The 23982-nt window shown below is 41.0% G+C and overlaps 1 protein-coding gene across 1 annotated transcript in view; it reads right to left on the bottom strand.

Annotated features, from left to right (window-relative positions):
• LAMA3 (laminin subunit alpha 3) overlaps window positions 1-13710 on the bottom strand; it is a 360924-nt gene extending 347214 nt beyond the window's left edge. Inside the window, exon 1 of the mRNA XM_007487607.3 lies at window positions 13261-13710. Within this exon, the coding sequence (XP_007487669.1) occupies window positions 13261-13542 (282 nt within the window). The 5' untranslated portion in view covers window positions 13543-13710. The remainder of the gene's footprint in view (window positions 1-13260) is intronic.
• Between the last annotated feature and the right edge of the window lie 10272 nt (window positions 13711-23982).

Genomic DNA, 23982 nt, shown 5'->3' with positions numbered 1-23982 from the left:
TTCTTCCAGTCTTAGGGCAGCAAAGTAGCCAAGCACAATGGATAAAGGACCAGGTTCAAATCTGACCTCATGCATTTACTAGCTGAGGAGTAGACCTGGGCAAGATATTTAACCCTGTTTGCCTCAGTTTCCTTATCTATAAAATGAAGCTGGAGAAGGAAATGGCATATAAAGATACTGTATCTTTGCCAAGAAAACTCCAAACTGTGCCATAAAGAATCAAAAAGGATCAAACAAAAATTATATAGCTGTCCCTCTCCTATTCTTTACTTGTGAAACTGATCCTTTTAATACAAGTATAGATAGACTTTACATTTATCCTCAATAAAATTGGCCCCCTCATTCCATCCTATACAATAATATAGAAAAAGAAAAGGAAGAGCACTCGGTAATTTGTCCAACAATAGCCCTTCCTAAGTAACCCAAATTAATTCAATATCATTTCACCCATGATATAACTATAAAAATAATGAGTATGCCTCCAACTAGCAATGCAAATGAATCAGTCTTATTACTTTATAGTCATACCTTAGATATATTGTTCATAATGGAAGATTATGATAATGTTGGTTTCTAGATTATCCGCTCAAGTATGACTGAGAGATCAATTGGTGGCTATTAATTCCTTCTACTCTACAAAAATTTTTCTGTGGGCTATCAGCAGAGATTACAATACCCAAAGACCGTGATGGCAAACCTATGACACACATGTCAGCACTAACACATGTAGCCATTTTCAATGACACAAGGATGCATGCAGGCTCAGCATGCCTCGGGGCCCACAGCAGTGGCTGTGGCCATGCCTCAGCCTAGAGGGGGGTGGGAAGAGATTGGGCTACTCCACCAGATGACCTGGGGGGTGGCGGGCAAGTAGTGGGCAGCATGTTCCAGGCAACTGGGGCGAGTGGGGCTCCCTTGGGGAGCAGGGAGGAGGAGCCCAGGCAGGCAGGTGGGCAGCAGTTGTTGCTCTCTCAGCACCCCTGGGCCAACTGGCTGGGGAGAGATGGGGTGGGGCTGGCTGGTGGAAGACTGGGCAGAGCTCCAGCCCACATGAAACAGAGGAGTACCTGAAACCAATTACCAGACACTTTTAGCACCCTGAAAAATATAGCAATGGCTTTACTCACAATTTTTCCCTCTACGTACTTTTGTGAGACCTTATTCAGAGGGCAGCTCTCCAGCCTCTGACCCCCACCTGACACCCAGCTCTCACTTGTGGCTCCCAGTAGCTGCTAGCATGCGGCAGCGGCCACACTCCGGGCAATGGCTTTGACAGGCCGGCTAAACCTTGTGAGGGTAGCCATCGGGTCATCGACCCCTGGTGAACCAGGGCTTTGCTCACCCAGCATGTGAAGACTGCTTCGGCGGAACACGCGGAAGAAACCAATGAGAAAGTTCAACGGCTGAGATGGTGATGCAGCAAAGCACTGTGGAGTGCTTAGGGCATGTTGGAGCACAAAAGACAACATGGCCATCCAATGCAGCTGAGGAAGTGTCCAGGTGTAACGACCTTTTGTGCCACTGGACCCAGTCTTCCAACGCCGAGAGAGTGGGACTGTCTCTGTGCATCGACTTTTCCACTTAAATCTCCTTCACGAACAAGTGTCTTTGTGCACACTCATCTATCCTAACCCAGATGAGGGTACACCATAGATGAAAAACGCACAAAGACAACTGTCATTCTTGGTTAGAGACTACTACTATTCTCAGTGTTAAATAATATCAAAAGAAACAGATTGACAGATGAAGTTAGTAACGCTTGCTTGGGCTTAAAGTACCAATACAAAGTACAAAATACCAACCTTCAATTGAAGATTTAGCCAGTGAAATTCAGCAACAAAAAAGTTACTAATAGGTAGGTTAGTTAAAAAATTCCCCCTCTCCCTCACTTATCTTAATTCACAGCACCTCACACAAGTAATATCAGGACCAACAAAAAACAACAGACAGATGAACAAAGAAGTCACTAAGCGGGTAAGTTAAATAATTAGTTTTTGGTTTATTAAATACAGCTATATATTACAATTATACATTTGTTATTTAAATTATAAATATTGCAAAATTATTCGTTTTTTCTCAGTGACATACCACCTGAGATATGCTCAGTTTTTTGGTAAATTTTGACACACCAAGCTCAAAAGGTTGCCCATCACTGCCCAAAGGCAATGACACTATTTCTCTGGAAAGTCTTCAAGGGATTAATATAGTCTCCAAACCAGATGCTCAATAAATACATATTATTGACTGACATTTGCAATACAAATAACTGCTTCTGATATTTGTAGATCTACTCAGTTTTAATCCCAAAATACCCAATTGTTCATTTTACCTTTATAGGTCTTTATCTTTATGTCACATTTCCTCATCCCATCTCTCCAGATTGATCTTTCTCTTGCAACAAAGAAAAACAATTAAGAAATATCATTCAAAAGAGACTACATCTGGCAATTTGTATAATATTTGGTGTTAGTAGTCTTTTTACCAAGAGAGATAAAGTATGTCACATTACCTCTTCTTCAGTATCTTCATTAATTTTCCCCTTACTTTTACTTAATTCACCTTCCTTTTAATGGTCTTTTCATTAATATTACTTCAGCCATTGTTTGTTTTTGTCACCCTACAAGATTCCCTTCAAATCCTCCCACATTTCTCTCAATTTCTCATCTTCATCATTTCTACTACACAGTAATATGCCATTATATTCACATTCAGTCACTTCAATAAACATTTAGTAAGCCCCTACTACAATGCCAGACATTCTGCTAAATGCTAAGAATACAAAAAGAGGCCAAAAGACAATTCCTGCCCTCAAGGAGCTCACAACCTAATGAGGGAGACAACATGTAAACAAATATATACAAAGCAAGCTAAAGACAGGCTAAATAGGAAAAATTAACAGGAAAGGCACTAGAATTGAGAGCTTAGGGGAAACTTTCTTAGAAAGAAGGAATTGGGCTGGCACTTAAAGGAAGCCAGGAAGATCAGTGGTGGGAGTGGAGGAGGGGGAGCATTTCAGGTGTAGGGGACAGCCAGAGGGGATGCCCAGAGGCAAGAAGGGTGTCTTACTCGCTGAACAGCTAGAAGGCTAGTGTCACAGGATCAAACAGTCTATACTGGGGATGAAAGTAGTAGACTGGAAAGGTAGGAGAGGGCTGTTACAAAGGGCTCTGAATGCCAAACAGAGAATATTGTATGTGTTCCTAGAGGCAATGGGGAGTCACTAGAGTTTGGTGAGTAAGGGAAAGAGTTGGGGGGTAGGTAAATTGGGTTGATATGATCAGTGCAATTTTGCTTCCAATTCTTTGCTATCACCAAGAACACTCCTATGAACATTTATACAAACACACACACACACACACACACACACACACACGCACCTGTATTTCTGTCTTTGACCTCACTGGGGTGTATTATCACATTTCTGAGTCAAACAGAATGGAGAGTTTAGTCACTTTTCTTATATAATTCCAATATGGTTTTGGATTAATTAACAATTTAACGGTTAATTAAAATGTAATGGATGTTCATTAAAACATAAAATTAACAATAATTCCAAAATGAGTAAACCATTTTGCATTCCTGTACCTGTCTTTCCATATACCTTCCGACACTGTCTAATGCCATCTTTTTTCATCTTTGACAATTGACCTGGCTTGAGGTTTACCTCAAGATTTTAATCTCAGAACTGTTTTAATTTGTATTTTTCTAATAGAGCTTAAAGTTATTGTTTCCAGTTGTCCACAATAATGTCACCTCATTTGAAGTCTACATCAGGGCTTCTCTAAAAAAAGTTTTTTTCTCCTGATGACTCTGTTGGAATTTGCTCCCATTTCAATGGATGCGTTTTAGATATTCATCCATTCCACAGGTATGGATCAGAAAAGCTGCAGTGAAGACAGACCACATCTCTACCCAGAGACTGGCTTTGTTCCAGGAATTCATTATTAGTCTCCCTCTCTAACTCTGCTAAGGGCCACTTATATGATGTTGATAATACTCTTCAAAAAAGGTTCACATGTCATCCATGGTATTTCTGAGTCGCACAATCACAGAGAAGGGTGGATTCCAGCACAGCTTTCTAAGCCTTTAAATCTGAGCTAGAGCTTGACATCACATGTGTGCCTCACTGTCTCCCAGAAAGCATTTTAGGATTCTTCATTTAATTCTGTTTGTTAATAGGTACCCTGGTCAGGATGAAGTGCTGGTAGCAGAATTCTAAGCTGGCACATTTCACAATACATCCTGCACATTTTTCATAATCTGAATTCTCTCCCAGGCTTCCCTGGAACTGTTTCTCTTTTCATTTCTACTGTTGCCCTTTTCTCAAGGGGTATTTCTAGAACCTCCTCCCATCAAAAAAGGTACTTGACTTTATCTGTCCAAAATGGAAAACTCCTATCTGTTTCTAAATCTCTTGTGCACACAGTGTTTGCACAGTCTTTCTCTCTCTATTTTGTCTCGCTAGCTTTTGGAAATATTCAGGCTCTATTTAGTAAATCAGAATTTTATTGTACTAAATTGTACCTGAGGGCCAGTAAAGAGTTAACTGAGTTTTTAAGAAGAGTGTCTAACTTAGAAATACAAAATCATTTTTGCATTTGAAGAATATCTGGTTCATTAAATGAATTATTCATGTTCATAATTAATTCAAAATGAATGCATAGTACAGTATGGTATGTGAAGAATTATCGGTCTTTATCTGATAAATGATTCAACATTACCTAAGTAGAGAAGTCTTCTGTCTGCAAATTATTTTACCCCATCAACGATCTTTAGAATATAGTAACCATTTTTTGTTCATGAAGACTTTATTAATTAAATACATTTATTCACATTTCTAAAGGACTTATTTATGAAGAATTCTATTTTTAGAAAACAAAAACTATAGTTTTGCATTTTGAAAGTACCAGTTACAAAGAAGTTCATTTTCTACCTCATGAAATAAATTTGATCCAGAAATGTAGAGAGGTTTGATAATATGTGCTGCTATCACATTTCCTATCACTGGAATATCCCAGACTTTTAGGAAAATTAACCCCTCTTAAGCCATAGCAACCACTTGTTAGCTACAGAAATATTTCTATTATGTGTCTCAGTGGAATTCCATTACAAATATGAAAAGATTGTTTGCTTTTCTTATTGACATAAAGACTGTAGAAAGTGCTGACAGAGATCCTGATGTTTATTCTCTAGGTGAGCTTTATCAAATCACTTCCCTCTTTGGGCCACTTTTTTTTTCTTTTTTTTCTTCTGGAGAGCTAATTGTTAAACATTTGCCAGCATATCCCTGGGCACGAATCTCTGGACTATAATGAAAGTTCCCTCTCCAATATGAGATCCCTCAATATGAGTTAATGTTGGTAAAGAAAAATGAAATTTATTAAGTAGAATTATACATACATTTCTGTTACCAGCTATCAGAATTTGTTTGTTTGAACTGAGTTACCTGTTTTCATCATTAACACCTACCAGTAAGAAATAATAATAATGTTCAAAACTAGGTGGCACAATGTGGTTTGGGTCTAGGTCAATGATGGTGAACCTATGGTACAGATGCCAAAGATGGCACACAGGGCACTCTCTGTGGGCACATGTGCCACTCTCTCCCTAACTCCCACCCCCACCCCACCCCCAGAGTTTGTTACTAGAAAGGCAGAGAGATTCAAGCAGAGCTACTCCCCTCCCTCTACCACCTTGCCTGATGACACTTTTTTTCACATCCCCGGCCCCTCTGCCCAGCAGCCCAATGAGAACACATAGAGGGTAAGATGGGTGGCTCACATGTGGCAGAACTGGAGGGGAGCAGAGCTCTTGGGCCACTCCGCTCCCCCTCTCCACCTGTACCTGATGACATTTTTTCATATCACTCTCTCCTCTGTCCAGCAGTCCAACAGGAGGGCTTCCTCCCTCCCCTGTCTGGGGTAAGAAGGGGAACTGGGGGTGAGGTGGGGGGAGGCAGGGCCTGGTACTCAGTATGGGAGGGAACAGAGCATAGCATTCAATCTGTGGGGGATGGGGTAGGGGCTAGACCAGGCACTCCATCTCTAAAAGGTTTACCATCATTGGTCTAGGGTAAGGTAAACGTGACTCCACATCCTGCCTCAGACACTTACTAGCCATGGGGCCCTGAGCAAGTGACTTAAAGTGTCTGCCTCAGTATTCTCATCTGCAAAATGGAATAAATAATAGCCCCTACCTCATAGAGATGTTGCAAGAATCAAATGAGATAATATTTGTAAAATGCTGTATAAATGCTAGCTGTTTCCTAAACAATGTCCTAGTCTCTCTCACTATTGTCACATAACAGCATCATGATGGCACAGGGACTTACTGAGACTTGGAGAATATCAGAACGGGAAGTTATCATATGAGGATATGGATATGTGATACAGTGGACAGCAGCCCAGCGGATACAGTACCTAGCCTGGAGCCGGGAAGTCCAGAGTTCAAATATAGCCTCAGATACTTACTAGCAGTATGACTCTAAGGAAATCGCTTAACTCTGTTTGCCTCAATTTCCTCATCTGTAAAATAAGCTAGAGAAGGAAAAGGCAAACCACTCCTATGTCTTTGCCAAGAAAACCCCAAATGGAGTCAAGAAAAGTCAGACATGACTGAAAAACAACTAAACAAAGATACAATGGAAAAAGCACTAAATTTGGAGGCAGGAGAAATAAATTAGAAACCTATCTCTACTACTTACTATCTGTGTGATCTTGTATAAATCATTTGGCCTCCCTATGCCTCCATTCCTCATTTGTAAAATAAGGCAGTTCAACTAGATGGACTTTGATGACCCTTCCAGTTCTAAATATGTGATCCTAAGACCTTCACAATAAATAAATATTGCAATAATTAATGAATTTGATCATTGATTCTCCTCTTTTGGACACTAAATGAAATCTAATTTACACATTGTCCTCCCATCTTCTCATACCCAACTGTTTCCTAATCCAGAAGACATTAAGCAACTCTTGTTGCTCCTATCTTCTGTGCCTGACTATAATTCCCCACTTTGGTATTTGTAAACAGATTCAAACTCATAAAGATCATTCAGGCAGGAAAGGAGCTCCATCTATTCCAACCCTCTGGCTGGCCTTTTATTAAGAGTGGCCCATGCTCCAGAAGTACACGTAACTACAGTATAATTATTTTCCCCCTATTGTAGTTAATAACACAGAATCATAAGGTTAGAATGCTTAGATAGATTGAGAGTCCTAGAATGGCCATACCATGTACCCAAAGTCTCATAGATAATAAATGGTAAGGAAGGAAACAGGCATTTATTAAGTATCTGCCATATAGTATACCACACTGAGCTAGGTCCTTTACCAAACCTATCTCATTTGATCCTCAACCCTGTGTCTTCTCTTAGTCATTCAGTCATGTCTGACTCCTTGTGGACCATAGCTCTCTAGGTCCTACTAAACATCCTCTATCTCCCAAAGTCTGTCCAAGCTCATGTTTGTTGCTTCCATGACTTTATCTATCCATCTCTTTCTCTGCTTTCTCCTTCAACTTGTGCCTTCAATCTTTCCCAACATCAGGGTCTTTCCCAATGATCCCTGCCTTATTCTCTGGCCAAATATTTAAGTTTCCATTTCAGTATTTGACCTTTCAGGGAAGAATTGGGACTAATTGCTTTAAACATTGATTGATTTGGTCTCCTTGCTGTCCAAGGGACTATCAAAAGTCTTCTCCAGCACCACAAAAGTGTTGATCCTGCAGCATTCAACTTTCCTTAAAATCCAACTCCCACAGCCATACATTGCTACTGGAAAAACCAAAGCTTTAAGTATACAGACCTTTGTCAACAAAGTAATTTCTCAGAGGCTTTTTAGTATGCTGTCCATATTTTCCATAGCTTTCCTTCTAAGGAACAAATGTCTTTTAATTTCTTTTTTTTTTTTAATAACATTTACCTTCCACCTTACTATGTATTAATTCCAAGACAGAAAAGCAGTAAAGGCTAGGCAATGGGGGTTAAGTGACTTGCCCAGGACCATATAGCTAGTAAGTGTAAGAGACCAAATTTGAACCCAGGACCTCCATCTCCAGAGCTTGTTCTCAATCCACTAAGTCCCAAGTGTCTATTAATTTCATGGCTGTAGTCACTGTCAGCAGTGCTTTGAGCTCAAGAATATAAAATCAAACACTGATTCCATTTCTTCTCCTGTTTGCCAGGAAGTGATGAAACCAATTGCCAAGATCTTGGTGTTGGCTTTTTTTTATGTGAAGCTTCAAGCCAAGGTTTTATAGTCTCTTCTTTCATCCTCATCAAGAGATTTCGTAATTCTTCTCTACTTTCTGCCATTAGAGTGGTATCATCTATCAAGTAGGTGCTACAAACAGAGGTTAAGGGACTTGCCTAGAGTCTCATGGCTAGTAACTAGATTCAAACTGGGCCTTCCTGACTCTAGGCCCAAGGCTCTATCTACTGGATCACTTAGCTGCATAGATCATAAGATCACAAATCTTGTGTTGAAAGGAATTTCACAGTTGAGGAAACTAAAGTCCAAAAAGGGAAGGAACTTGTCCAGAGTCACACAAATAAGAAGCAGCAGCAGAGCCAGAACCAGAACCTGAACCTATCAAAGTCCTATTATGCTGCTGTCTTTTTTAAATAGTATATTCTTTTTTCCCTACTACATATAAAAACTTTAATATTCATTTTTTGAAGCTTTAAGTTCTAGATTCCCTCTTTTATTTCCTGCTCCCCTCAGATAACAAGTAATTTGATATAGATTTTACATGTGTAATCATTAAAACATAGTCATTTTGTGGAAGAGTTCTCAAATGGAAAAAAAAAGAATAACAAAGAAAATGAAATGTCATATGTTTTAGTCTGCATTCAGACCTTTCTTGCAGGACACATGGCATTTTTCATTACGAGTCTCCGAGATTGTCTTGGATCACTACATTGCTGAGAATAACTAAGTCATTGCCAGTTGATCATTAAGAAATCTTGTCATTGTGTACAATGTTCTCCTGGTTCTGATTACTTCACTTTGCATTAGTTCATGTAAATCTTTCCAGACTTGACTTCTTGAAGAAAGAGAGAATGACTGGATGGAAAAAGTATAGGTTTAGAGTTGGAGGAACTGAGGTCCACTCCCTCTTCTTCTACTACATATTTCAACTTTGGGAGAAAGATTCATCCATTCTGGGCCTCCCTTTTCCTAATTTTCCTTGTCATATGTAAAATGATCATTTAATTTAGATAAATAAAAATTATGAATAATAAATGCATTAAGATTTCATTCTAAAAATAGAGAAAAAGCATATATTTCCTCACATTCCATGTAACATATTTATGTCAGATTAACCATTGTGTTAAGTCATTTCAGTCATGTCAGACTCTTCATTTGGAGTTTTCTTGGCAAAATGCTAGAATGGTTTGACATCTCCTTTCTTGAGCTCATTTTGCAGATGTGGAAACTGAGGCAAACAGAATAAAGTGGCTCATCCAGGGTCATACAGCTATATGTGTCTGAAGCTGGATTTAAACTCAGGTCCATCTGATTCCAGGCATCCATTGTGCCACCTAGCTGCTCTCAGAAGGACTAAGGAGTTCTAATCCTCACAAGGACCAATCACCATTCCAGAGGACTCATAGTGAAAGTCAGTTATTAATAAACATTGATTAAGTGCCTACTATGGGTTAGGCACTAAATTAAGCACCGAGAATATAGAAAGGAGTAAAAGAAAATCCCAGTTCTGGAGGATCTCACAATCTAGAGGCTGGACCAAGCAAATAAATATGTACAGACAAACTATATGGCGGACGGGGTCAGAATAGGAAATAATTAAAAAGGCAAACAGGGCAGGGAACAACTAGGAGATATAGTGGATAGAACGCCAGGCCTGGAGTCAGGAACTCATCTTCCTGAGTTCAAATCTGGCCTCAGACATTTACTAGCTATGTGACCCTAGGAAAGTCATTTAACCCTGTTTGCCTCAGTTTCCTCAACTATAAAATGATTTGGAGAAGGAAATGGCAAATCACTTCAATATCTTTGCCAAGAAAACCCCTCCTGTGGTCAAAGACATGGAATACAACTAAAAACAAAACAAAACCAAAAACAGAAGCAGAAATATAGTGCTGTAAGAACTGGGAAAGGGAGGGGACAGTAACATTGATCAGATCTTGACTCTCTAAAAAATCACTTTAATAGTTCAAGGAATTTGACCACAAAGGGTTGCCCACCTCCTGAAAGAGAGGCAATAAATTAAGAGTACAAAAAATGCTTTTGGACATGTCCAATTTGGGGGTGTTTTGCTCATTTGTATATCTTCGTAACAGCAATTTTGTTTTTCTTGCTTTCTCAATTGGAATAGAGAGGAAGTCCACAGTGAAAGTGGAAAAAAGATTTTCATTTGAAATAAAATGTGTATATAATTTTTAAACTATAAAAATTTAAAAATAAAAAGGACCTTGGCTATTGACTCACGCCAAACATGATCCAGATGCCAATTCTGTAATTATGGAGTTGCCACTACCTTATAAAAAAAATAAGACTTTTTAAAAATCCTAAATCATAGGGGCAACTATATAGCTCAGTGGATTGAGAGCCAGACCTAGAGATGGGAGGTCCTGGGTTCAAATTGAACTCAGTCACTTCCTGGCTGTGTGATCCTGGGCAAGTCACACAAGCCCCCATTGCTTAGTTTTTACTGCTCTTCTGCCTTGGAACCAATATACAATATTGATTCTAAAGTGGAAGGGAAGGTTTTTTTTAAATCCTATCTTATTTCACCTTTTAACTTTTTTTTTCCAGAGTAGTTTCTCAATCCAGGGTGGCGCAAGGGAATTTTGCTTTGTTCTGTTTAATGAAAGTTCAGAGAAGCAGTTGTCTTGTATTACTTCAGTATTCTGTCTCTTCTGAAACTATACATTGCCAGCCCAAGCTAGAACAATCACCACTGATTGTAATAAAAGAGACTGGTGAATTTTAATCTCTCTTCCCTTTTCTTCTCTCCTCTCATTTCCAAAGAAACAAGTTTGAACCAGCTGCTGCCAAAACACCTGGCTGAGCATGGTCTAATAAACTAGACTCAACCCCTTTGCTTTCCCTTTCTTGTCCCCAAACAAGACACTCTCAAAAGCAGCAAATGCTGCCCTTTGCCCTCATCCTAGAAAGAAGTCAGACAGCCCAGCTCAACCTGGCTTTTCTCCACCCTTGACTTTCAGAGAATAAGATTCCATATCTGACAATATTCTGTTCCTGAAAGTTACACCCTGACCTAGAAGGCTGGCATATGCTGAGTGATCTAAGAAAGTCTTTTCCTCTTTTGCCTATAGGGCTATGAATCAGGGTATAATTAATTCAGATTGTGAACAACTTGAGGGCAGAAACTAGCCCTTTCTACAGCAATATTAATAATTCACAATTCTCTAACACTTTATACTTTTGTTTCTTCAAAACAACCCCATAAAATATGTCCTATAGACACAATTATCCTTTTTCACAGATGAGGAAACTGAGGCATAAAAACCTTATATGATTTCCTCAAGATCACATAACTATGAAGTGTAAAAAGTATAACTTGAACCCTGGGAATGTTTTTAAGAATGTAACAGGGGGCAGCTGGGTAGTTCAGTGGATGGAGAGCCAGGCCTAGAGATGGGAGATCCTAGGTTGAAATCTGCCCTCAGATTACCTAGCCCTTACCACTCTTCTGCCTTGGAACCAATTCATAGTATTGACTTAAGTATTGATTTAAGTATCGATTTAGTAAGGTGAAAGATAAAGGGTTTTTTTTAAGAATTTATAACATTTATAAATTTTTAAGAAAGGGTTGGGTGAATTGATATCTAAAATCTGTTTGAGCTATAATAATAATTCACATCCATAAAGTGCTTTACAAAATGCTGTCTTCGCACCTCTAGTCCTCTAAGGTTAGCCGTGCAAATAGTCTTCAAAACTTCACTATATCCAAGTAGTAAGACCCACCACCAACCATATCACATCCCCTCTATAACTTAATAAACAGCCAGTATTTAAGAGCAGCTGTGTTGAAAAATCATTATCTTGCCCCCTATGGGTTGATAAGCTTTTCTCTCCAAAGTCATTGAAATTGGTCCCCAAACATCAATAAAGAAAGTCTTTTGGACTCCTTAAATTCTGGGGAGCTTAAACTCAACTAACACTGCCTTGGGACAAACCTGATCAATTCAGAAATCAGAAGTGGAGTAAGGGGAAAATTCTAACCTCAGCTCACCATCTAATAATTTGCTATTTAAATCATTTTTGTTAACTGGGTTGTAAAGCTGTTACCATGCTGCTGAAAGACTGCAAATGTTATCAGCGCCCTCTAAGTTAAAAAAAAAAAAGCATTCATTTTAAGTAGAGCCCCAGTTACCCCACCCTAATTACAGATCTGACCAGCTTTACCCTTACCACAATGAAAGTGGGGCTTTAGAATAATTATATTTGTGGTCCACAGTATAATAAAGCAACTGGATTTGGGATCGAACGACCACTAACTACCTAAAGTAAATTTGAGACAAATCACTTAATCTTGGAAATCGATTTCCTTATGAATAAAAGGGGGCTCTTATTAGATGATCTCTAAGTCATTTCCAGCTCTAACTTCTGCCCTAAGAACCCTCGACATTGTGAAATTAAGGCATTTGCCTAAAGTCACAGAACTAGCTGAGACTCACTCAGGACTTCACTACCTGAAGCCCAGAATACTCTTTCCCCCATACCTAGTCACATCTACCGAGCTGGTACTATCGACCTATGAACAAGAAGCAAAAATATTCCTAAAGAGAAGTAGAGGCAAGTTTGGAACTAAGCAGAACTTTATCTTGGTTGTCCTGGCATCTCCCAGCACCAGAGTGGACTTAGGACTTTCTCTAAAAATTCCCCTCAAAAGACACTTCTTTTCTTTGTTGTCTCCTGTCCTGGAGCTTTAAGAGATCAGAGGTTAAGGACTATCTAGCTCAGGACTCTTATTTTTACAGGGGAGGAAAACTGAGGCCCGCGGAGAGGCAAAGACTTGCCTATGGTACAGGATTCTAAGCCACCAATCATAAAGTCCTTTGACTTCAGATCCAATACCCTTCTCCTTAAAGCCAGCTGCTAGCGCACTCAGTCCTCTGCCTCGGGCTGGGGTTGTTCCCTCCGGGTAATTCTCGGAGCTCCCAGGGAGGTGGCACTCACTGTGCCATCCCCTCTTCTCCCAAAGGCCTCCAGGAGACTCAGTCTTAGGCAACCTGAGCTGCCCCCTCGCCCGCCGCCGCCACCCTCTTACCTGGATAGTGTGGCCAGTGCTGGACGCTATGGGGCCCCCCACCAGCTTGCAGTAGAGCTCGGACCGCGGCCTCGCGCCCCCGGGCTCTTCCCCGCAGGTGGCAGTGGCCGAGATCCTCGCCGCCTCGGCCAGGTTGAAATAGGGCGGATGGAGGCTGAAGCCGGTCTCCAGCTCAGGAGAAGCAGCGGCCTCAGAAAGCAGGTACAGCAGCAGAAAGAAAAGCCGCCGGAGCCACCGAGGCAGGGGAGCAGCTGCTGGGGTGCCCTTCCGTACCCTGGCCATCCTTGTCCCACTGACCGGGAAATGTCAGTCCCGCTCTGCCTTGTGCCCCCCCCCTAGAGCTGGGCAGCGCAGCTGTCTCTGAGAGGGGCACAGTACCTCCGAAGCCGCCGCGGCAGCAACAGCAGCAGCAGACAGAAAGTCCTATCTCGGTCTGCTTTGGTTTTTTGGAGATTGTCCCAGAAAGAAGTGAACACACACCCCCTAGTCGTAGGAGGCGGCCCTAAGCGCCTCCCCGGCCAAGCGCGCGGAGCCGAACCAGAGACCGGAGGGAGAGAGAGAAAAAGAGGCGAGGGAGGCTTGATTCGTTACTCAGAAAACCAGTAGCAAACAAGGCAGGTCACTCTAATAGCTGAAGAGAGGAGAGACTGGTTGCATTTGTCATTTTTAATTGCATCGATGAGGAAACCGAGCCAGCAGAAATTTCTGAACAAAGGGAGTCTCCCCAACTTCATTTCCAGTGTTTAAAAGTTTCTACCCGGGAGAGACAGAACGCTTGAAGGCAAATAGATGCTAATATTTTTCCTTGCCCACAGCATTAAGTGCTTTGATGCCTGCCACCTCTAATTTGAAAGGGCCTCTTTTTGCCTAAGGGGGTGAAATGTTATCCCTTGTTTTCCTTGTTTTATTTTTTCAATCACCCAAACAAAAGTCTGTCTCCAGATGTTGGAGAAGAATGGAGGAGGCTTAACAGCAAGCTCGACTCTGGCCAAGTCTAGCAAGGATCATTCAATAGCCAAATTTAAACGAAAAGTCGGTATTTTGTGTAAGTTACTGGGCTAGATCTTGGGGTGGTGGGGAGGGAGTATAAAAAGGGTGAAAGGTGGAAAGGAAGCGGTGAAAAGTGGAAAGGAAGCTCCAATTCGGCTTAGGGAACATGACATACAGAATCACAGAAAATATCAGAGCTTGGAAAGATCTAAGAATTGGTAGAGATCTAGGCCAACTCTTTCATTTTCCATCTGTAACCTAAGACCCAAAGTCAAAAAGCTTTGTTGTTGTTCCATCGTGTCCTCCTCCCCATTTGGGGTTTTCTTGGCAAAGATACTGGAGTGGTTTGCCCATTCCTCCTCCAGCTCATTTGACAGATGAGGGAACTGAGGGAAGCATGGTTAAGAAACTTGCCCATGGTTACACAGCTAGTAAATATCTGAGGTCAAATTTGAACTCCTGACTCTAGACCTGGCCTACTATCCCCTGAGCCACCTAGGGCTTCCCCAAAAAACAGAACATAAAAAAATTACCCAAGGTACAATATAAATCAGGTTTACAACAGGTAATTTATTCCTATGCATGAAAGGAATTCAAAACAGATCATTCACAAATGCATAAGACAAAATGATTTAAACAGAAGTCAATAATATAACTACCATTACAGCCATTGGAAAGCTGTTATTTAAACTATCAAAACAGAAGGCAATTAGTAGGACTGCTAATTAGGCATTTTCTATTTTGCCTCAGGCCTACATGGTCCAAATATCTCTTGATATATGTCTGTTGCTGAAATGGATAGTCTTGGGCCAATCCTCTTGTTGCTGGTCATTATCTCTAAGACTTCTGGAGGAGTTGACTGAAACTTCTCCCCAGATTGCCAGCCATCTGCAACTGGATGGTACCCAGGACCTCCCTACCTCCCAAACTAACAAGGTTATCTCCAAGCCTACACATTCCTGACACATAAACTAAGTTCAGTTACCTACTCAAGAAAGGAAATATGAAATGGAAAAGTCAGCTTGGGCCCCAAGGCACAAGCTCACATAGCTGAATCCCTGTTCCATGGAAGCAGAAGAGAAGGTAGGAAGAATAAAGTTCTGCCCATTTCTCCATCATACCTCCTCTCAAAGAGTGTGGAGATAGAGTACATTTCTTGCCACAAAAGGGGCTGGAAACTTTCTGCTTTTATCAAAGACATATATCCTCCCCACCTGTCTCCTTGTCTGCCAGGAGGGGACAGAAGAAAGAGAAGATATCCAGACATCTATCAACTTTACAATCCTGAACTAAAATGCAAAGTCCTTTTAGTGCTGGGTCATCACAGGCCCAGAAGCATGTTCCAAAGGTCCCACATTATCAACTAGAACCAAGAGTACAGAACCCTGAGTGTGTTCCACAAGATAGTCCCTATAAGCCAAATGAGCATGGACTACTGAGATAATGCATTCAAAAGACTTTGTATACATTTAAAGCTCTGATATCAAGAGTTATCATTATCATTACCACCTCTAACAATATGAGAGAGTATAAGAGGAGGGTCAGAGAGGAGTTTAGAGGAGAGAGAGAAGGCCTAGGGTTTTTGAAAGATGTCTTCACATGGGAGATGGGACTGGAGCTTTGAAAGAAGGGTAAGAATCTGATGAAGAAAAAGGAACAATGGGGATACTGAGGATAGGGAACTATCTATTAAAAGACACAGTGGAAGGCCTGAAATGTGGCTTATTCTGTGGATAATCATGTGAACAATGAACCTAGCAATTAAATCCAAGAGGCATATTCTTAAGAGAGCTTATTGATTTATTTTCCTCATATGTAAAATGAGGTTGAATTAGTTGCTCTTTAAAGGTTTGTTCCAAAGCTAAACATAGGATCGAATGATCCTATATTTTTTATTACCATTTATATTTACATAACACGGCGTGGGCAAAATGAACAACAACGGCCTACTGCTACTCAGCAAATGCTCAAAGTTCGAACTCACCATCATGAACACTGTGTTCAGAATGGCGAACAAATATAAAACAACGTGGATGCACCCACGATCAAAACAGTGGCATCTCATTGACTACATCATTGTACACTGGCGAGACATCCAGGATGTACAGATCACCAGAGCCATGAGAGGAGCTGAATGCTGGTCAGACCACCAATTGGTTAGAGCGACTCTTCAAATGCGCATTGCGCCTCGCCATCCAAAACGCGCCCAGACAGTTCGTGCATTTTACAATGTGAGTCGTCTTAGAGATCCATCTGATTTGCAAACATTCCAGTCCTGCCTGGACAACAAGCTGTCTTCCAAGGGACCACTCACTGGAAGCTCAACCGAGAAATGGAACCAGTTCAGAGATGCAGTGAAGGAAACATCAAAGGCAGTCCTAGGCCCCAAACAACGCAACCACCACGACTGGTTCCACTAGAACAACACTGCTATTGAAGACCTACTGAGCAAAAAGAACAAAGCCTTTATGGAGTGGCAAAATAACCCAAACTCTGCTCCTAAAAAGGATAGATTCAAGTCTCTCCAAGCCACAGCGCAGCATGAGATCAGGAAGATGCAAGACCGATGGTGGGAAAAAAAGGCAGAAGAAATCCAGCACTTTGCTGATATGAAAAACTACAAACAATTTTTTAGTGCCCTCAAGACTGTCTATGGGCCATTAAAACCCACCACCACTCCCTTGCTATCCTCTGATGATGACACTCTCATAAAAGATAAACAAGGCATCAGCAACAGGTGGAAAGAACAGTCAGCTTCTCAACCGACCCTCTTCAGTCGACCAAAGCTCCCTTGACCAGATCCCCCAAAACCGCACCATTGAACAACTTGATATCCCTCCTTCAATAGAGGAAGTCCAAAAAGTCATTAAACAAATGAGTGCAGGCAAGGCACCCAGTAAAAACGGGATCCCAACAGAGGTGTACAAGGCCTTAAATGGAAAGGCGCTCCAGGCATTCCACATAGTGCTGACCAGCATATGTGAAGAGGAAGACATGCCCCCAGAACTCAGAGATGCCTCCATCGTAGCCTTTTACAAGAACAAAGGCACATGAGCAGCCTGTGACAACTACAGCGGCATCTCACTACTCTCCACTGCTGGAAAGATCCTCGCCCGTGTTATACTCAACAGACTCCTGTCATCTGTTTCAGAGCAGAACCTGCCTGAATCACAGTGTGGCTTCCGACCAGATTGCAGCACCATCGACATGGTCTTCACGGTGAGGCAAATGCAGGAAAAATGCCTTGAACAGAACCTAGTCTCTACATTGTCTTCATAGACCTGACGAAGGCGTTTGACACAGTGAACAGGGTCGCATTGTGGGTGATCCTCAGCAAGCTCAGTTGCCCAGCAAAATTCGTCAAACTGATCCAGCTCTTTCATGTCGACATGACAGGGGAAGTCCTATCTGGTGGAGAGACTTCCGATCACTTCAACAGCTCCAATGGTGTGAAACAAGGCGGTGTCCTTGCTCCGGTACTATTCAACCTATACTTCACCCAAGTATTACGACATGCTGTGATGGATCTAGACCTGGGTGTCTACATCAAATACCGACTGGATGGCTCATTATTCGACCTTCGCCGCCTGACTGCAAAAACAAAGACAACAGAGAGACTCATCCTGGAAGCTCTCTTCGCAGATGACTGTGCTCTCATGGCCCACCAAGAAAATCATCTTCAAACCATTGTGGACAGGTTTTCTACCTCAACAAAACTGTTTGGCCTGACTATCAGCCTCAGCAAAACAGAGGTGCTGTTCCAACCTGCACCAGGGAGGCCAACGAACCAGCTGTGCATTACAATCGACGGCACGCAGCTTTCTAACATCAACACTTTCAAGTACCTGGGCAGCACCATCGCCAATGACGGGTCCTTAGACCACGAGATTAATGCCAGGATCCAAAAGGCCAGCCAGGCACTCGGGCGGCTGCGCTGCAAAGTCCTCCAACACAGAGGTGTAAGCACTGCGACAAAGCTTAAAGTGTCCAACGCAGTGGTCCTCAGCTCGCTCCTGTACGGTTGTGAGACATGGACACTGTACCGGAAGCACATGAAACAGCTGGAGCAATTCCACCAACACTCCCTCTGGTCAATCATGAGGATCCGATGGCAGGACCGAATCACCAACCAGGAAGTCCTCGACAGAGCCAACTCCACCAGCATCGAAGTCCTGGTCCTCCAAACCCAGCTACGATGGTCTGGACACATCATCCGCATGGACCCACAGTGAATACCAAGACAGGTATTCTATGGTGAACTGTCAGCTGGACTCAGGAAACAAGGTTGACCAAAGAAAAGATTCAAGGATCAGCTAAAGTCCAACTTGAAGTAGACTGGCATTACACCAAAGCAACTAGAACTCGCTGCCTCTGACAGAAGCAGCTGGTGAACCCACATTAACCATGCCACCACCACCTTTGAAGATGAGTGGCGTCGACGTCTTGCCGCTGCGCGTGAACGCCGACACCAGGCCACAACCGCACCTCCCGTAACAACTGGCGTCCCATGCCCCATGTGCCACAAACTGTGCACCTCAGTCTTTGGACTCCAAAGCCACATGAGGGTACACTGTAGATGAAACTGCACAAAGACAATCGTCAATCTCGGACACCGAGAGACTACTACTACTACTACTATGTTTATATTTTTTATGTATAACGCATTATTATGTAACTCAATAATATAATATGTATAATTTGTTCACTATAATTATTAAATTATAATAAATATGCATATGCAAGAGAAACAAATTCTCAGTTATGTCCTGAAACCTATGTCTCATTTTTTACCCTCCCTCCCACTCCTCTCCACTCCCCAAGAAGGTATAGATGAAAGGATGGATTAGGTCTGCTTAAACTGAAAGGAAAAGATTGGAGATGTTGAAGAAGAAATACAAAATATTTTCAAATATTGAGGCACACGGACCTATTCCAGACCCTTAGACTTGACCATAAATAATTAATAAATGGCAGAAAACTCCAAAGTCTCTTTCTCAATGGACTTAATGATCTCAATGATCTATGATTTCATGAGTATGGGAACACTTCAGGGAGGTAGATCCAGGGAGTCTATAATTAAATAGATAGTCTTAGAGACTAGCCTAAGGTTCACTGGGTGACATTTTCATGATCCCACTGCTAATGTCAGGGTGAGACTGGAACCCAGATCTTCTAGGCTTGAAATCCTGCTATAAAAAGCAATGTTAACCTTTATGGCAATCAGATATATTGCATCATTCAAAGTCAGTATTTGTCATGCTTTTTTATTATTTTATCCATTAGTTCACACTGTTTCTTTAATAGTAACAATAGATCAAAATAGGAAATTTTGTGTATAAAGCATCTCAATAAATACTTGTTCAGCAGAATTATAATTGGTCTCGTGGTCCATTCCACAATGCCCAGATAGTTGCATTTAGGTGTTCTGTTGACTTCAGAGACCTTTGAAGGCATGAATGGCAATCTATCATAAAGAAAACCAAGTTTTTTTCCTCATAGTACTTTATTTTGTATGTTTTGTATGTTTTGTATGTTTTGCTATAAAAAGCAATGGCAATCAGATTTATTGCATCATTCAAAGTCAGTATGTCTATTTGCTAAGCTTTTTATTACATTCCCTAACTAGAGGATGTATAATTCCACGTACTTCACATTTTCATTAAGAGAAAAAATTACTTTATGGTGACACTCCTACGATAAAGTTCATGCCTTTGGCTCAATGGGAAAAGTTTCAGAGATAATCAAATAAAAACTGACTATCTTAAGTAAATATGCTATAGGTGAGTTAGCCCTATAAGGACTATATTTGGAGTATGAGGTCTGCAAACAAGATATCTAGTATAAATGGTATTCCTAACAAATGAAAAATTAGGGCAAATATAGTATGTTATGCAAGGGAATAAATAACATAGGCAGGAAAGGCTCCAACTGGTGGCCCAGTGGCCTGAAATAAGAACAACTGAATTCCAATCTGACCTCAGATACTTAGTTGTTGTGTGACTCTGTATGCCTCAAGTTTTCTCAGCCGTAAGAACATAAGCATAATAATTGCTCCTATCTCATGGCCTTGGTGTAAGGATCAAAAGAGATATAGTAATAAAAAGCACTATGCTTGGAACATATTAGATGATATATAAATATTTGTTCCTTTCTCTGGCTCCCCAGTTTCTCTTAACTGGATTCCTAATCACTATCTTTACACCAACTTTACAGTTAACTATTCTCTAGCACTGATCCCATCATTACCAACAAAAATGAGAAGATAACTGGGAATGGATAGGGTTGACTTGGCCACATGCAAATTAGTGATCCTTTGATGTCTCAGTAATTTCTGCAGATGTTATTCACTTGAAAATGTACCCATGTAAAGATTACAACATTGGGCAAAAAAGAAATATTTGCTAATCTAAAGAAGAAAGCTTCTAAAACATGGCATTGGTATATCTTTAATAAAGTTTTAGAAATGAGCATATATGTTCACCTCTATCTGAGGGCAATAGTGTTATGCTCAGATTGAAGCTTTGAGACCTTGAATTATTCTCTGCTTTCTTTAGGACAATGTAAATCCAGATAAATCTTGACTTCTCTTTTCTCCAGTGGGCTTCTCTACCAGTCAGCTTCGCTCTACCAGTGACCCTGACTCTTCCTCTGGTATAAAATGATAGATATCTGTAGCTTGCAATACTAACTGATAATACCTTTTATTAATATTTTCTGAGACTGGAGATCAAATAGAGTTTCAGGCAACTATGTGTCTATTCATATCTCTGTTACAGAATTAATCATAACTATTGACAGCAATAGAAAAATCTAAAATCATAGCTACAGTATACTATAGTATTTAATACACTCAAGAGCTCAAAACTCTTCACCAATATGGCAGGTGACAGGGGGAGCAATCATATAACTTGTGCAAAACTTCACAGATAAAAGCACAAAACTGGGGTCCCCTGAATCTCAGTCTGTGGCTCCCAGGTGTACTCTGGGAAGACAAAAGGAAAGGACTTCACCTAAGAGAGGCCCAACTATGTTATGAATGTTATTAAAATATTCTACACACAACTGATGGCATTATTTGACTTGGCACTGGGGAGGTGCTATAGAAATGCATAGTTGAGTATTAAAAGAAAAACTCAAAGTAGCACAAGTGAATTTAGGGTTTGGCCATTTCCCTAATACCTCAGAAATGATTCATGAATAGCTGTGTACTCCAGATCTGAAGATGGTTATGCTACATGGCAGTGTTTAATATGACAGGAGTATTTCCCTAATATTAAAGTCCCTGAGACTGTGGGAACAAAGACTTGGAAGCTCACACTCCTAAACCCCTATTCACACTTTGGATCTTTGCACAGCTGCTAATGAACATACTTTGAAGGGTAAGGGTGCCTTTCGGTCAGTTGAGTCATTCAACTAGCATCTATTAAGCATGTATGTGCCAGAATGGGAACAGAAAGACAAAAAATAGCCCTTACTTCTAGGTGCCCACAGTCTAGTGGGAGATACAACCAACCCACAAATAAGTATTTATAAACAAGATACATTGAGGGTAGTCTCAAAAGAGAAGGCACCAACTAAGCTTAAGGAGGCCTGGAAAAAGCTTCCTGCAGAATGTGGGACTTAAACTGAAACATGAAGGAAGCCAAGAAAGAGGAAAGAGAACGTTTCAGGTGTGTTTCTAATGCTACCAACTTTCATTCTCCTTGCAGTGTGTTTCCCCTGCCCCATCAATCACCAACTGCAATTATTGTCTCCCCTATATATTTAACTGATCCAGTGCTTAACATCCTACTTTTAATACTACCAGTTGAAAACTCCCCAATACCCAGTATTGATTCCAAGATGGAAGGTAAGGGTTTTAAATAAATAAACAAACAAATAAATGAATGAATGAATGAATAATTGAATAGATAGATAGATAAATGGATAAATAAATGAGTGAATAAATAAACAAATAAATGAATGAATGAATAGATAGATATATAAAGAGATAATGATAAATAGATAAAGGAAGGAAAGAAGGAAGGAAGGAAGGAAGGAAGGAAGGAAGGAAGGAAGGAAGGAAGGAAGGAAGGAATAAACAAACAAATAAATGAATGAATAAACAAGCAAGCAAATAAACAAATAAATGAATGAATAAACAAGCAAGCAAATAAATAGAGAAAGAAAGGAAGAAAGAGAGAGAAAGAAAGAAAGAAAGAAAGAAAGAAAGAAAGAAAGAAAGAAAGAAAGAAAGAAAGAAAGAAAGAAAGAAAGAAAGAAAGAAAGAAAGAAAGAAAGAAAGAAAGAAAGAAAGAAAGAAAGAAAGAAAGAAAGAAAGAAAGAAAGAAAGAAAGAAAGAGAGAGAGAGAGAGAGAAAGAGAGAAAGAGAGAAAGAGAGAAAGAGAGAAAGAGAGAAAGAAGAGAGAGAGAAAGAAAGAGAGGGAGGGAGGGAGGGAGGGAGGGAGGGAGGAAGGAAGGAGGGAAGGAGGGAGGGAGGGAGGGAGGGAGGAAGGAAGGAAGGAAGGAGGGAGGGAGGGAGGGAGGGAGGGACGGAGGAAGGAAGGAAGGAAGGAAGGAAGGAAGGAAGGAAGGAAGGAAGGAAGGAAGGAAGGAAGGAAGGAAGGAAGGAAGGAAGGAAGGAAGGAAGGAAGGAAGGAAGGAAGGAAGGAAGGAAATGATACCTGGTAGGGAGGGGCAGCTAGGTGTCTCAGTAGATTGAAAGGCAGGCTTAGAGATAAGAGGTGTTGGGCTCAAAATATGACCTCAAGATACTTCTAGCTGTGTGTCCTTGGACAAATCACTTTAACCTCCATTTCCTAGTCTTTACTACTCTTCTCCCTTGGAACCAATGTACAGTATTGATTCTAAAATGGAAAGTAACAGTTTTTGTTGGTGATACAGAGGACAGAATGCCCAGCCTGGAGTCAAGAAGACTCACCTTCCTGAGTTCAAATCTGACCTCAGACATATACTAGCTGTGTGACCTTGGGCAAGTCACTTAACCCTGCTTTCCTCAGTTCCCTCATCTGTAAATGACCTGGAGAAGGAAATGGCAAACCATTCCAGTATCTTTGCCAAGAAAAATCTCAAAAGGGATCATGAAGAGTCAGACATGCCTGAACAACACCAATAAGCTTTTAAAAAAGGATACTGACTCAGAAGATATAGTAAGAACAGAAATATAAATTCTTTGCCTCTCACTCCAGTTTGGGCTCACTCTCTTCTTAACACCTCAGTCCTTAAGGAGAATGGGCACAGACTTAAAGCAGTTGGCAATTGCTACAAAGCTCTCATCCCACCAAGTTTACTTCCAAATATGGCATAACCAATATACTCCTGTTTGTAGGACACAATGTCTTCTCTACTGGGTCAATCACTGCTGGCCTGGATTATATATACTCTCTATTGGCCTTAGCAAACTCTGTCATGAACTCCAGTTCTTGGACCTCTGGTGAGCCTTCTGAAATTTAGAAGCTCAGAGAGTCATAGCTTTGCCTGTTCCATCTCCAACATTCATTTCCTTAAGATAAGAAAAGGATGAATCACAACAGGGACAGAAAAACAGTCACAACATTGACTCATGGCTTGGTGTTGTCCCAAGGGTGGTGAGAGCAGGCCACTGGCACTGCTTTTCTCTCCCCACCCAGAGGGGAGCAGTGGTCAATGCCCCAGTCACCACCAGATAAGAAAGCAGGCAATTTTGCTAGCTAATGCCTTTTGCGTGTATGCACACTTCAGTCCAGCTCAACA

This window comes from Monodelphis domestica, chromosome 3 (assembly GCF_027887165.1).
Source record: "Monodelphis domestica isolate mMonDom1 chromosome 3, mMonDom1.pri, whole genome shotgun sequence".
Taxonomy (NCBI): domain Eukaryota; kingdom Metazoa; phylum Chordata; class Mammalia; order Didelphimorphia; family Didelphidae; genus Monodelphis; species Monodelphis domestica.
The sequence above is the reverse complement of the archived record's forward strand: the minus strand, read 5'-3'. Positions and strand labels throughout refer to the sequence as shown.